At 49.5% G+C, this 14937-nt stretch overlaps 1 protein-coding gene across 6 annotated transcripts in view; it reads right to left on the reverse strand.

Annotated features, from left to right (window-relative positions):
- Nucleotides 1-14937, reverse strand: part of rimbp2b (RIMS binding protein 2b) — a 480114-nt gene that overhangs the window by 131092 nt on the left and 334085 nt on the right. For all 6 annotated transcript variants that reach the window (XM_068054578.1, XM_068054577.1, XM_068054576.1 and 3 more), the window contains one exon: nt 5588-5692. In XM_068054578.1, coding sequence (XP_067910679.1) covers nt 5588-5692 — 105 coding nt within the window. The remainder of the gene's footprint in view (nt 1-5587; nt 5693-14937) is intronic.

A 14937-nucleotide genomic window follows, 5' to 3' on the forward strand; every position in this document is an offset into this window, starting at 1 on the left:
ACTGCTCTCTCCATCCCGGGTAATCCCGGGATGTTGCCGGCACTGACTCTGCTCTCCCCATCCCGGGCAATCCCCAGATGTTGCCAGCACTGACTCTGCTCTCTCCATCCCGGGTAATCCTGGGATGTTGCCGGCACTGACTCCGCTCTCTCCATCCCGGGTAATCCCGGGATGTTGCCAGCACTGACACCGCTCTCTCCATCCCGGGTAATCCTGGGATGTTGCCGGCACCGACTCCGCTCTCTCCATCCCGGGTAATCCTGGGATGTTGCCGGCACTGACTCCGCTCTCTCCATCCCGGGCAATCCCCGGATGTTGCCGGCACTGACTCTGCTCTCTTCATCCCGGGCAATCCCCGGATGTTGCCAGCACTGACTCTGCTCTCTCCATCCCGGGATGTTGCTGGCACTGATTCCGCTCTCTCCATCCCGGGTAATCCCGGGATGTTGCCGGCACTGACTCCGCTCTCTCCATCCCGGGTAATCCTGGGATGTTGCTGGCACTGACTCCGCTCTCTCCATCCCGGGATGTTGCTTGCACTGACTCTGCTCTCTCAATCCCGGGCAATCCTGGGATGTTGCCGGCACTGACTCCGCTCTCTCCATCCTGGGCAATCCCCGGATGTTGCCAGCACTGACTCCGCTCTCTCAATCCCGGGCAATCCTGGGATGTTGCTGGCACTGACTCCGGTCTCTCCATCCCGGGATGTTGCTTGCACTGACTCTGCTCTCTCCATCCCGGGCAATCCCCAGATGTTGCCAGCACTGACTCTGCTCTCTTCATCCAGGGATGTTGCCAGCACTGACTCTGCTCTCTTCATCCAGGGATGTTGCCAGCACTGACTCCGCTCTCTCCATCCCAGGCAATCCCTGGATGTTGCCGGCACTGACTCCGCTCTCTCCATCCCGGGATGTTGCTTGCACTGACTCTACTCTCTCCATCCCGGGATGTTGCTGGCACTGATTCCGCTCTCTCAATCCCGGGCAATCCTGGGATGTTGCTGGCACTGACTCCGGTCTCTCCATCCTGGGATGTTGCTTGCACTGACTCTGCTCTCTCCATCCCGGGCAATCCCCGGATGTTGCTGGCACTGACTCCGCTCTCTCCATCCCGGGCAATCCCCGGATGTTGCTGGCACTGACTCCGCTCTCTCCATCCCGGGCAATCCCCGGATGTTGCTGGCACTGACTCCGCTCTCTCCATCCCGGGCAATCCCCGGATGTTGCTGGCACTGACTCCGCTCTCTCCATCCCGGGCAATCCCCGGATGTTGCTGGCACTGACTCCGCTCTCTCCATCCCGGGATGTTGCTTGCACTGACTCTGCTCTCTCCATCCCGGGCAATCCCCGGATGTTGCTGGCACTGACTCCGCTCTCTCCATCCCGGGCAATCCCCGGATGTTGCTGGCACTGACTCCGCTCTCTCCATCCCGGGCAATCCCCGGATGTTGCTGGCACTGACTCCGCTCTCTCCATCCCGGGCAATCCCCGGATGTTGCTGGCACTGACTCCGCTCTCTCCATCCCGGGCAATCCCCGGATGTTGCTGGTGCTGACTCCGCTCTCTCCATCCCGGGATGTTGCTGGCACTGACTCCGCTCTCTCCATCCCGGGCAATCCCCGGATGTTGCTGGCACTGACTCCGCTCTCTCCATCCCGGGATGTTGCTGGCACTGACTCTGCTCTCTCCATCCCGGGCAATCCTGGGATGTTGCTGGCACTGACTCTGCTCTCTCAATCCCGGGTAATCCTGGGATGTAGCATTATTAGTTAAGGAATCAATAATAGCGGTGAGGAGGGATGATATGCTGAATGAATCATCAATTGAGGCCATATGGGTTGAGCTCAAAAATAAAAATGGGGCAGCCACATTACTAGGAGTGTACTGTCGACCCCCAAATAGTGAGAGGGAGGCAGAAAAACAAATATGTAGGCAAATTTCTGAGTACAAAAACATTAGGGTAATAATAGTTGGGGATTTCAACTACTCCAATATCAACTGGGATACAAACAGTTTGAAGGGCACAGAGGGGGCAAAATTCTTGAACTACATTCAAGAGAACTTTTTTAGCCAGCACGTAACAAGCACAACGAGAGGGGAGCAATTCTAGATTTAGTCTTCGGTAGTCTTTGGGAAAGTGGATGAAGTAACAGTGGGTGACCATTTTGGAGACAGTGACCATAATACAGTTAGTTTTAGCATAATCATGGAAAAGGACAAAGATAAAACAGGAGTAAAAGTTCTATATTGGGGGATGGCAAATTTTAAGAAACTGAGAGGTGATCTGGCGAATGTGGACTGGATACAGCTACTTGAAGGAAAATCAGTGGCAAACCAGTGGGAGGCATTCAAAAATGAGATTCTACAGGCACAGTGTAGGCATGTCCCCACAGAGATAAAGGGTAGTACTGCCAAATCTAGAGGCTTCTGGTTATCTAGAAGTTTACAGGGTAAGTTAAAGCAGAAAAAGAAAGCTTATGATGATCACAATACTAATACTTAGAAAGCCTAGAGGAGTATAGAAAGTGCAGGGGTGAGGTAAAAAAGGAAATTAGGAAAGCAAAGAGGGGACATGAAAAATTATTGGCAGGTAAAATCAAGGAAAACCCAAAGATGTTTTATCAGTACATTAAGAGCAAGAGGATAACTAAGGAAAGGGTAGGGCCTATCAGAGATGTACAAGGGAATTTCTGCATGGATGTAAAAGATGTGGGCAGGGTTCTTAATGAGGGTTGATGTAGACATTGTATTTAAAGAGGAGGAGTGTGAAATATTAGATACGATAAGCATAATGAGAGAGGAAGTACTAGAGGGTCTGACATCCTTGAAAGTGGATAAATCGCCAGGGCTGGATGGATTGCATCCCAGGTTGTTAAAGGAAGCCAGGGAGGAAATAGCGGATGCTCTGAGGATCATCTTCAAATCCTCACTAGATGCAGGTGAGGTACCAGATGATTGGAGGTCTGCGAACGTTGTACCGTTGTTTAAAAAGGATGCGAGGGATAGGCCGAATAATTATAGGCCGGTCAGTCTGACCTCGGTGGTGGGTAAATTATTAGAATCAATTCTGAGAGACACGATAAACTGCCACTTAGAAAGGCACGGATTAATCAGGGATAGTCAGCATGGATTTGTTAAGGGGAGGTCATGTCTCACTCACTTAATTGAGTTTTTTGAGGAAGTAACAAGGAGGATTGATGAGGGTAGTGCAGTGGATGTGATCTACATGGATTTTAGTAAGGCATTTGACAAGGTCCCACATGGAAGACTGGTCAGTAAAATGAAATCCCATGGGATACAGGGGAATGTGGCAGGTTGGATCCAGAATTGGTTCAGTGACAGGAAACAAAGGGTAGGAATCGACAGATGTTTTTGTGAATGGAAAGAGGTTTCCAGTGACGTTCCACAGGGCTCAGTGTTGGGTCCCTTGCTGTTTGTGGTTTATATTAATGATTTGGATTTAAATGTGGGAGGCATGATTGGGAAATTTGCTGATGACACAAAAATTGGCCGTGTAGTTGATAGTGAAGAGGAAAGCTGTAGACTCCAGAATGATATCAATGGTTTGGTTGAGTGGGTGGAAAAGTGGCAAATGGAATTCAATCCAGATAAGTGTGAGGTAATGCATTTGGGGAGAGAAAATAAGTGCATGTCCACAGGTCCCTGAAGGTGGCAGGACAGGTAGATAGAGTGGTGAAGAAGGCATATGGAATGCTTTCCTTTATTGGCTGAGGTACAGAATACAAAAGCAGGGATGTGGTGCTGGAACTGTATAAAACACTGGTTAGGCCACAGCTGGAGTATTGTGTACAGTTCTGGTCACCACATTACAGGAAGGACATAATTGCTCTGGAGAGAGTACAGAGGAGATTTACAGAAAGTTGCCAGGGATCGAAATTTGCAGCTATGAAGAAAGATTGGATAGGCTATGGTTGTTTTCCTTAGAACAGAGGAGGCTGAGGGGTGACTTAATTGAGGTGTACAAAATTATGAGGGGCCTAGATAGAGTAGACAGGAAGGACCTGTTTCCCCCGGTGGAGAGGTCAATTACCAGGGTGCACAGATTTAAGGTGATTGGTAGAAGGATTAGAGGTGACATGAGGAAAAACCTTTTCACCCAGAGGGTGGTGGGTGTCTGGAATCCACTGCCCGGATCAGTGGTGGAGGCAGAAACCCTCAACTCATTTAAAAGGTACCTGGACCTGAAGTGCTGTAACCTGCAAGGCTACGGAGCAGGTGCAGGAAGGTGGGATTAGATTGAGCGGCTAGTTTTTTCGGCCAGCACAGACACAATGAGCTGAATGACCTCCTGCTGTGCCGTAATTTTTGTCTGGTTCTGTGGGTCTATGCTCTCACAATCCCAGTTTCAGCAACACTAGGCATAAAAGGGCCTCAGAGGTTTTTGCATTGATCTTTCCGATCAACACTGCTGTAGAGAACCATTAACTTGATTAATTAATGCAGGAGAACAGTCTCCTCATAGTCTTCAAGTGATTAAGCTGTAAAGGGTGTAAACAAGAGTCCAGTCGGCCCATTGTGCCTGTGCCAGCTCTTCAACAGGAGCTCTTGCACCTTAAATGATGATATAGTCTCGATGGTCACTTATGTGTTTATTAGTCTGTATTAATGTAATGATTGAGCCATCTTGCTGATAATGAAAAGCACTCACAATGCACGATGGGCTCAATGACAATGCTCAATGACAATGCTCAATGACAATGCTCAATGACAATGCTCAATGACAATGCTCAATGACAATGCCACTGCTGTTCCTGCTGGGCTTTTACATATTCTATGAATGGTTTAAATTTCACTCTTGCAAGCACTGGGGGCCCTTTGGCTGTGTTACAATTTGCAGACTCACTTCTGACCCTGTTTCCATGAGACTTCATCCCTGGCACTAACTCCACAGGGTGTCATTAACACAACGTGCTTTCCACAGGAGAAACCTGAAGAAACACAATCCCAGTAACTTCCCAGTAACAGGGATCGATCTAGGGAGAGTTTTTCCTGTTCTAACTCTTCCCATCTCCTATAGATCTCCCTGTGCTACATACCAGAACACAGACAACCCACTCTCAACTCTTGACATGTGCCAATCTTCAGCCAACAAGAGGCCAGAATTGGAGGAGCCCAGAGACCTCAGAGGACTGTAGGGCTGGAGGAGATTACCGAGATAGGGAGAGTTTTAGGGCTGGAGGAGGTTACAGAGACAGGGAGGGGGCGAGGACTTACAGGGATAGGAAAAGAAGGATGAGAATTTTGAAGTTGAGGTGTTACTGGACCGAGAGCCAGTGTAGGTCAGCGAGCACAGAGGTGATTGGTGAACAGGACAGGGTGTGAGTTAGGGCCAAAAGATATCGGAAACAGCAGATCCTTCTCTCTACGGGAAATATCTCAGCGGCTTTCGAATTCCTCACAGCAGCTGTACTCATTGTGGCTCAGCACACACATCTTAACTTTATTGTGAAATGAAATTCATGTTTGGATGTATGAAAGCTCCCGCAGAATAATCCTAAACGAGATGTTGATTTCCTGTGGGCACCCACCCTCCTCACTTCCTAACCGATCCTCGGAGCTGCACTTACCTTCCGCAGGACTTCGATCTCTTGCTGCTTTGTATTGAGAATGGCCAAGGCCTGTACATGCTCTAACTCCAACTGTTGCCGTCGGCCAGCAGCTTCTCTCATATGCTGGAAGACAAGGATCAAGGTAGCATCAGTAATAGCTCGATATTTGGATCAGAATCCCACTGCTCTTAGAGAGAGAGAGAGAGAGAGAGAGAGAGAACCATCTAATTCCATTCACAGAATGCTGTGCAATAGGTTGCCCTGGCCCCTCCCTATCTCTCTAACCTCCAATTCTGGCCTCTTGACCATCCCCTATTTCCATCTCTCCACCATTGGCGGCCGTGCCTTCAGCTGCCTGGGCCCTAAGCTCTGGAATCCCCTCCCTAAACCTCTCCACCTCTCTCCTCCTTTAAGACATTCCTTAAAACCTACCTCTTTGACAGAGCTTTGGATCACCTAATATCTCCTTATGTGGCTCGGTGCTAAATTTTGTTTGATAATCGCTCCCATGAAACACCTTGGCACGTGTTCCTATGTTAATGGTGCTATATAAATGAAATATAAATGAAAGGTCACAGACCTGAAAGGTTAACTCTGTTTCTCTCTCTATAGATGCTGCCAGACCTGCTGAGTATTTCCAGCACTTTCTGTTTTTATATAAATAAAAGTTGTGGTTCACTCCAACACAAAATAAAAGGGAAACAGTTTAGGGAGTGAGAAAGAAATGAGAGTCAGAAAAGAGCTGGACTATTCCGGATCAGATAAAATATATTTTACCGCCCAGAGACCTCAGTAATAAACAATAGCCGAAAGGAGCTGTTGGCTGGGACTAACAGGCTGTAATTATTGATTCTGTTCCCTGAACAGCAGTGACATTCGGACAATCATCATTTCCTATTTACATCCTAGTTTTGTGAATTAGGTCTTAAGTAGATGGTTTATTCCAACAACACACACCTTCCAACACCAGCTTCCATTCACTATTCCTTTACTATAATGCTCAATACTATAGCTCAATCATTTTAGAAACAATTATAATCCCATTGATCAAATAATGATGCAAATGGTGAGCTCGTAATCGCACAATATTTGTTCTGAATTACATAGAATCTACAGCACAAACAGGCCATTCTGCCCATCTGGCCCATGCCAGTGTTTATCCTCCACACAAGCCTCCTCCCTCCCCCTATCACCAAATCCTTCTCGTCCTTTCTCCCTCATGTGTTTATCTGAAATGGATCTCTGCTATTCACCTCAAGCACTCCAAGCCAGACAACATCTTTACCCCTTTCCTAGTTTTATTGCAAATTTTCATTTTCTATTACAAATAAATCAATTAGAAATCTTCCATTGCCATTTTTCCCCTCGTCAGTTTTGTTGTTACACAGTGCTCAAGATAAATTAGAATTATGCATAGCCAGAGAACCTGTCAAATGGAATATAACCTCAGTTAATTGTGAATTAAACCTATTTTATTGGGACAGAACTGAGCATTAATAATCATGGTCAGGAGAATACGCTGCCTCAAAGGGTGGTGGAGGCAGATTCAATTGTGGCATTTGGATAAATTTAAAAGAAAACATTAACAGGGCAATGGGGAAAGAGCAGGGGGGGGGGGGGATTAATTGAACAGCTCTTTCAAAGAGCCAGCACATGCTAACTAATTGAATGTTTGAAATGAATGTTCGCTGTTGTTTGAGCATGTCACAGTGCGAGGAAGCATGCAATGGTTGTAGATAAAATAGATACTGTGGGGCAAGAGAACTTGGCTTTTGGAATATGAAAAATAGGGAAGTTTCGATCAAAATTTTGGACAGGTTTGAAATAGTTGGAGCTACAATGGAGGCTGACATTTATTACTAAGTTTCAAAATGGAGGGGAGGAGATGGGTTGACTATGCAGGTGGGTTTGGTTGACTGACCTTAGGGTTGCCAACCCTCCAGGATTGTCTTGTAGTCTCCAGGAATTCAAGATTAATCTCTGGGAGGCTACAGGAGAAAAATAGCAAGGGCACTAAAATAGTGGCTTTTTAAAATTTTCTTTGAAATGTTGAAGATGGGGGAAATAAAAGGCTGTTTGACTGACAGCCAAGGATCATCCAATCAGGGAACAATGAGCCTGTTCGCTTTCCCATTGGCCATGGGAATATGGATGCCACGAGGATGGACATGTTGGCTGACCAATGGTTGGAGAGTGGGGGCGGAGCAGGTGAAGGCAGGATCATGTGATGCTACCTCCAGGAATATGTTGTGGAAGCTACGAACATGAGGAGGTTTGGTTGTAGGTGCACATTGAATCATACATTTACAGGACAAATATTTTGGACTCAATAATGTGATTTTGTAGCAATATGAAGATAAAAACACAAAATGACAAGACACGGCCTAACTAGTTCACTGAGCCTGTCCCATACTGTTAACCGATTCCCCCCGCCCCCCCCCCCCACAGGACCCCATCTGACCCCATTCCACTCCCCCCGCCCGGCAATCTCCTGGGAAAGGCAAAAAAAATCCCAAGACAAATTTAGAGAAAACTCTGGGAATTTCCTCTCAGATCCCTGAAGGCAATCAGGAAAGTTTGATGGAGACTGGGAGACAAATCCCCAAATACCGACCTTCTCAATGCAAATTGATTGAAAAGTCTCTCGTGAATGTTTGGATAGTCCTGATGAACTTATATCCCTAAAATTGATGAGAAGTTTGGGGATTTATTCTTAGCTTTTAGTTTTGGCAAGAGAATTGTCATTTGCATTGACTCTCACGGGCCAGGAGTCAGGTTCCAAAACCAAATGTACAAACCACAATTCATGAATTGAAACTTTCTTTAGACTTCAGTGTGGATTTAACTCCTTTCTGGGTGGCGGGGGGTGGGGGGGGGGGGGGGGGTGGGGGAGGGTTGGGAGGGTGGGGGAGGGGTTTTATTTCCTGTCTGAGAGTCTCCGCAAGAGAGACATTCATCAACATTCTTGCCCGCCAACTGCCCACCGGGGCCAGGCGTGGAGAGGCAGTTGCCAGGTCAACAGGCATCCTCTGGGTCACCCATTGGCATTTGGGTAAGTTGGGAGGATGGGTTGGGCGAGGAGGGTGTAATGGGAGAGCCGGTGCCCACATCAGGAGTCCTTCAGGTTGCACTGGACACTTTAAAATGGCCTCTGGAGCCTCTCTGAATGACATGACATATGTTAATAAGGCTTCGCCTGACTCAAGCAAACACCTCAACAGTCTAGGAGAGGTAATGGTGCAGGAAGAAAGATTCCCCTGATTTTAACTCCCATTCACTGCTGGGAGACGAGTGTTAAAATCCTATCTTGCCTCCACTAAATCCTCCCGTTAATATCAGTAACGAATCCTTAAATCGTTCATGGCCACTGTCGAGAAGTTCTTTCGACAAACCTAATGAACTGGGAAGTGCAATAGACAAACTGCAAGGACCTCCTTGATCTGTATTAGTTCCTTCATTCCTGCTGGCTTGGCTGCTGAAGATTGCATCAGTCACTGCAGAGATTTTAATAGGCAGTAATATTCCATTTCATATCAGCACCACTTTATTAACAGTTTGTGAAATATCTTCATGAAAGGGCAATCAAGAAGAATTAGGAGCGTGTGCTCCTTGTTGCTCTTGGCGATTTGAAGTCTTGCAGAGTATTTAGAGCAATGAAAGGAAAATCAAATTAATGAGCTACTCATTATCCGACTCAGTTTAAATTGTAGCTGCCACCAATAATCTGTATGTTTCTTCACTTGGACACCACCCTCCCTTCAACACCAGCTGGGACCAATTCTGTACTACAGTCAGGATATTCCCCTGACTTACCCCATTTACTGAGGGCGTGCTCCACTGTCAGAGGGACAGTACTGAGGGAGTGCTGCACTGTCGGAGTGTCAGTACTGAGGGAGTGCTGTACTGTCGGAGGGTCAGTACTGAGGGAGTGCTGTACTGTCGGAGGGTCAGTACTGAGGGAGTGCTGCACTGTCGGAGGGTCAATACTGAGGGAGTGCTGCACTGTCGGAGGGTCAGTACTGAGGGAGTGCTGCACTGTCGGAGGGTCAGTACTGAGGGAGTGCTGTACTGTTGGAGGGGCAGTACTGAGGGAGTGCTGCACTGTCGGAGGGTCAGTACTGAGGGAATGCTGCACTGTCGGAGGGTCAATACTGAGGGAATGCTGCACTGTCGGAGTGTCAATACTGAGGTATTGCTGCACTGTCGGAGGGTCAGTACTGAGAGAGTGCTGTACTGTCGGAGGAGCTGTCTGTTGTATGAGAATTTAAAGCGAGATCCCACAGTTACTACTGGAAGGAGTGCAGGGAGTTCTCCCTGTCTCCTGGACAATGTTAATGCCTCAATGTACATCAGTAGAACAGGTGATCTGATCATTATCATGTTGCTCTGTGTGGGAGCTTGCTGTGTGTAAATTGACTGCTGCATTTTCTATGTTATGACAAAGACTACACTTTACTTCATTGTCTGTCATGTGCTTTGGGACATCCTGAGGTTGTGAACACCCCCTCCCCTGCCCCCACCCCCTCCCCTGCCCCCACTCCCTCCCCTGCCCCCACTCCCTCTCTACTTCTCCGCTCCATTGTTAAATGAATGTGGCAGTGGATCCACCCCTGCCCTCACACCCTTGAACAACCTCCTGCCCCTTCACTGCCCCGTACCCTGTAAGATGGGGGACAGTTTTCTCGGGCACCACTTATGCGGACTCTTGGCTGAGCTTGTGCCAGGCAGTGGCAGTAATGGGCAGACACCCCACCCAGTGCCCAGCTGCATTGCAGCTTCACCCTCGCTGGTGCATCAGGAGGAGGCACCACTTTCTCTGATGCCAGAAATGCGAGATCAGCATTTTCATTACAATAGGGGAAAAAGATGTCATTTAATTTTCTCACAAATATGGCCATCGAGAAGATGAATTACCATCTGGAAATCAGGTTTCTGGCATCAGTGTGACAAGTGGCACTAACTCTCGGCCTCAGTGAGTGTCCGAGTAACTGATAAACGCTCGTGATTCTGACCTCCAACAGACAATGTTTGTAAAACTGTCACACATGCCTGTGATTAAATTTCCACAAACATGACCTGAGTGAAATCTTCCCACTACATAAACAATTTTAATTTTTGGGTTGGGCGTGTCATCGTGTCACAGTGTGTGTGTGGGCGTGTCACAGCACATGTGAGTGTGTCAGTGTGTGTGTGGGCATGTAACAGTGTGTGGGCGTGTCAGTTTGTGTAGGTGTGTCACAGCACGTGTGGGTGTGTCAGTGTGTGTGGGCGTGTAACTGTGTGTGGGCGTGTCAGTTTGTGTAGGTGTGTCACAGCACGTGTGGGTGTGTCTGTGTGTGGGCGTGTAACTGTGTGTGGGCGTGTCAGTGTGTGTGGGCGTGTCAGTGTGTGTAGGCGTGTCACAGCACGTGTGGGTGTGTCAGTGTGTGTGGGCGTGTAACTGTGTGGGCGTGTCAGTGTGTGTAGGTGTGTCACAGCACGTGTGGGTGTGTCAGTGTGTGTGGGCGTGTAACTGTGTGTGGGCGTGTAACTGTGTGTGGGCGTGTCAGTTTGTGTAGGTGTGTCACAGCACGTGTGGGTGTGTCAGTGTGTGTGGGCGTGTCAGTGTGTGTGGGCGTGTCAGTGTGTGTGGGCGTGTCAGTGTGTGTGGGCGTGTCAGTGTATGTAGGCGTGTCAGTGTGTGTAGGCGTGTCACAGCACGTGTGGGTGTGTCAGTGTGTGTGGGCGTGTAACTGTGTGGGCGTGTCAGTGTGTGTAGGCATGTCACAGCACGTGTGGGTGTGTCAGTGCGTGTGGGCGTGTCACAGCACGTGTGGGTGTGTCAGTGCGTGTGGGCGTGTTAGTGCGTGTGGGCGTGTCAGTGCGTGTGGGCGTGTCTCGGGGTGTGTGGGCGTGTCACAGTGCATGTGGGCGTGTCACAGTGCATGTGGGTGTGTCACAGTGCGTGGGTGTGTAACTGTGTGTGGGCGTGTAACTGTGTGTGGGCGTGTAACTGTGTGTGGGCGTGTAACTGTGTGTGTAGGCGTGTCAGTGTGTGTTGGCGTGTCACAGCACGTGTGGGTGTGTCAGTGCGTGTTGGCGTGTCACTGCACGTGTGGGTGTGTCAGTGCGTGTGGGTGTGTCAGTGCGTGTGGGCGTGTTACAGCACGTGTGGGTGTGTCAGTGCGTGTGGGCGTGTCTCGGGGTGTGTGGGCGTGTCACTGCACGTGTGGGTGTGTCAGTGCGTGTGGGTGTGTCAGTGCGTGTGGGCGTGTCAGTGCGTGTGGGCGTGTCTCGGGGTGTGTGGGCGTGTCACAGTGCATGTGGGCGTGTCACAGTGCATGTGGGTGTGTCACAGTGCGTGGGTGTGTAACTGTGTGTGGGCGTGTAACTGTGTGTGGGCGTGTAACTGTGTGTGGGCGTGTAACTGTGTGTGTAGGCGTGTCAGTGTGTGTTGGCGTGTCACAGCACGTGTGGGTGTGTCAGTGCGTGTGGGCGTGTCACAGCACGTGTGGGTGTGTCAGTGCGTGTGGGCGTGTTAGTGCGTGTGGGCGTGTCAGTGCGTGTGGGCGTGTCTCGGGGTGTGTGGGCGTGTCACAGTGCATGTGGGCGTGTCACAGTGCATGTGGGTGTGTCACAGTGCGTGGGTGTGTAACTGTGTGTGGGCGTGTAACTGTGTGTGGGCGTGTAACTGTGTGTGTAGGCGTGTCAGTGTGTGTTGGCGTGTCACAGCACGTGTGGGTGTGTCAGTGCGTGTTGGCGTGTCACTGCACGTGTGGGTGTGTCAGTGCGTGTGGGTGTGTCAGTGCGTGTGGGCGTGTTACAGCACGTGTGGGTGTGTCAGTGCGTGTGGGCGTGTCTCGGGGTGTGTGGGCGTGTCACTGCACGTGTGGGTGTGTCAGTGCGTGTGGGTGTGTCAGTGCGTGTGGGCGTGTCAGTGCGTGTGGGCGTGTTACAGCACGTGTGGGTGTGTCAGTGCGTGTGGGTGTGTCAGTGCGTGTGGGCGTGTTACAGCACGTGTGGGTGTGTCAGTGCGTGTGGGCGTGTTACAGCACGTGTGGGTGTGTCAGTGCGTGTGGGCGTGTCAGTGCGTGTGGGCGTGTCTCGGGGTGTGTGGGCGTGTCTCGGGGTGTGTGGGCGTGTCACAGTGCGTGTGGGTTAGGGTTAGAACACTTTTAAACAGCTCTGAAAGTTCGCTGACTGATTCAACTTCAACCAGCCATTCAATATTAACTATGAACGTGAAATCAGGTATAAACACTTGAACAAAACAAACAGGAAAATGACAGAAAGGCCAACGAATGATAAAACATATTACGTGAGATTCTTAATCTTATGTGCTTGACAGAAAGTCCTTCGTGTGTAAACATTTACCTCTCTGGTGAGGAAGTCTACAGGATTACAAATGTCAAAGTTGTGATTGAATTATGAAGGTCTCTCACATAAGAGGGTTAAACATGACACCCCATGGTTACTCCTTGAATATTCCAGCTGTGGGATTAACTCTCTGGGAGGTCTCAGTTGGAAAACGATAAATCGAACACCCTTACTCGTAGATCAAAGATCTCCTTTCCTCTCTCCCACTGGCCTGAAAGTGTCAGCTCTTTGCTGCAATCCACTTCTCTCTGCATCACCTGTCAACTCAAAGCCTTTGTGTGACAGGTTAACATGAGCATTCCCCCCTTTCCTTCCTTTAAATAAACAAGATGCCCAGTAAAGTCGTGAACAGTGATTTCTGGCTTCTTTCTTTTTGGGCCTCCTTATCTCGAGAGACAATGGATACGCGCCTGGAGGTGGTCAGTGGTTTGTGAAGCAGCGCCTGGAGTGGCTATTTCTGGCTTAACTGTCAAACAAATCAGCGGAAGTCAGGGTCAAATAGTCCAGGACGCTGACACCTTAAGGCACTGAGTCCAACTCTAGTCACTGAGAAACGAGGGTGAGTACGAGAGGCAAAGCAAAGAAGAGGCTTGAGACTGATTCCGAGGGTTACTTATCTCTCAGGGGACAGTTCAGGAGACGGCTCTGATCCTGCAGGGGGTGTTTTTGTGTTTTCTTTTGGGTTTTTTGGGTGGGTATCAATGCATTTTTACAGCATTTCACCCTTTGTGATTGGAGATCTACTGTGGTTGTTGTTTTCCTGTTGGTTGGGGTTTTAGTACCTGTCCCAGGAAAGCTTCAAGCAAACATTTGGCTGCAACCAACACCAAAGCTCCAGGGCCAGGGAGTGTGTAACACTGTTAGGGTGGCAGTGAAAGATAGCAAAGGAGGTGCACCGGTTGACCGCGCCTTCTTCATTAAGAAAATCCTTATTGATTGCTGTGGATTCTAAGCTGCAGACATCTTCTGCCTACAGGACTTCCCCAGCAGTGGATATTTCGACGTGACGTTCAAGAATGTGGCGGGATGCATCAAGTTCCTGAAGGTGTTCGAGGAGAGGGGAAACCAGGCACCGCTGTCCATCCTCACAGTGGAGCCACTCTTCACGCTGCCGTCGCAACACGACCAGGTGCTGACAATCCACCTCCACAACCCCCATGTTCCTGTCGTGGATGTACTCCCCTTCCTCGCCAGGTACGCCGAGGGTGCCGGCAACAGCATTAATGTCAAGGACCCATTTGGGATTTGGACCAGCAAGCGGCAGATCAAGGTGACCTTGAAGGTCGATGCCAACGGAGCCATCATCCATCCTCCCTCCAGCTTCACTATCTGGGGAAGTCGAGGCTTCTTGGTCTATGTGGGGCAGCCCAGAGTTTGTTGCACCTGCAGCAGATCTGATCATATGGCGGCCAACTGCAGCACAGTCGTCTGCAAGAAGGACGGCCATCAGACCAAGGACTGTAAACAGAGTAAGTGCTGCAATGTGTGCGGGGAGGCAGGACACCTCCACAAAACCTGCCCCAAACGCTGCCTCAGTTATGCACAGGCGGCAAGGTCCAAGGAAAGGCCAGGAGAAGGAATGGTGAAACGTGTCTGGTGCTGCGCAATCCTCTCTGTAGCAAGGAAAGTCTATCTGAGAAAGAGAAGAAAGGTGAGGCAGCTGCAACCAACGACCCAACACCTACCCCATGCCTGGAAACTCCTCAACTGACAGAATCAATGGAGGAGGAGGCAGCAGATGGACAAACTGGTCAGTGGCAAGTGGTAAAAAGGAAAACCACAAAGAAGCCTCCAAAAAAGGAACAGGTCACCACCCAAACCAGTGGCAAGAGGAGGCTACCATCTGAGACAGACTACAGCAGCTGCTGCTCGTTGGACGAGGAAGAACCGGAAAGACGGCACCTGCAAAAGAAGCGGCAGAACTCAAAGGAGCTGGAAGAGCAAGCCCCCCAGCTCCAGGGCACTGGAAGCTGTGATGGGCCCAGCGTGCCCCAACCCCAAAGCACCAAACC

This window comes from Heterodontus francisci, chromosome 23 (genome assembly GCF_036365525.1).
Source record: "Heterodontus francisci isolate sHetFra1 chromosome 23, sHetFra1.hap1, whole genome shotgun sequence".
Lineage (NCBI taxonomy): Eukaryota > Metazoa > Chordata > Chondrichthyes > Heterodontiformes > Heterodontidae > Heterodontus > Heterodontus francisci.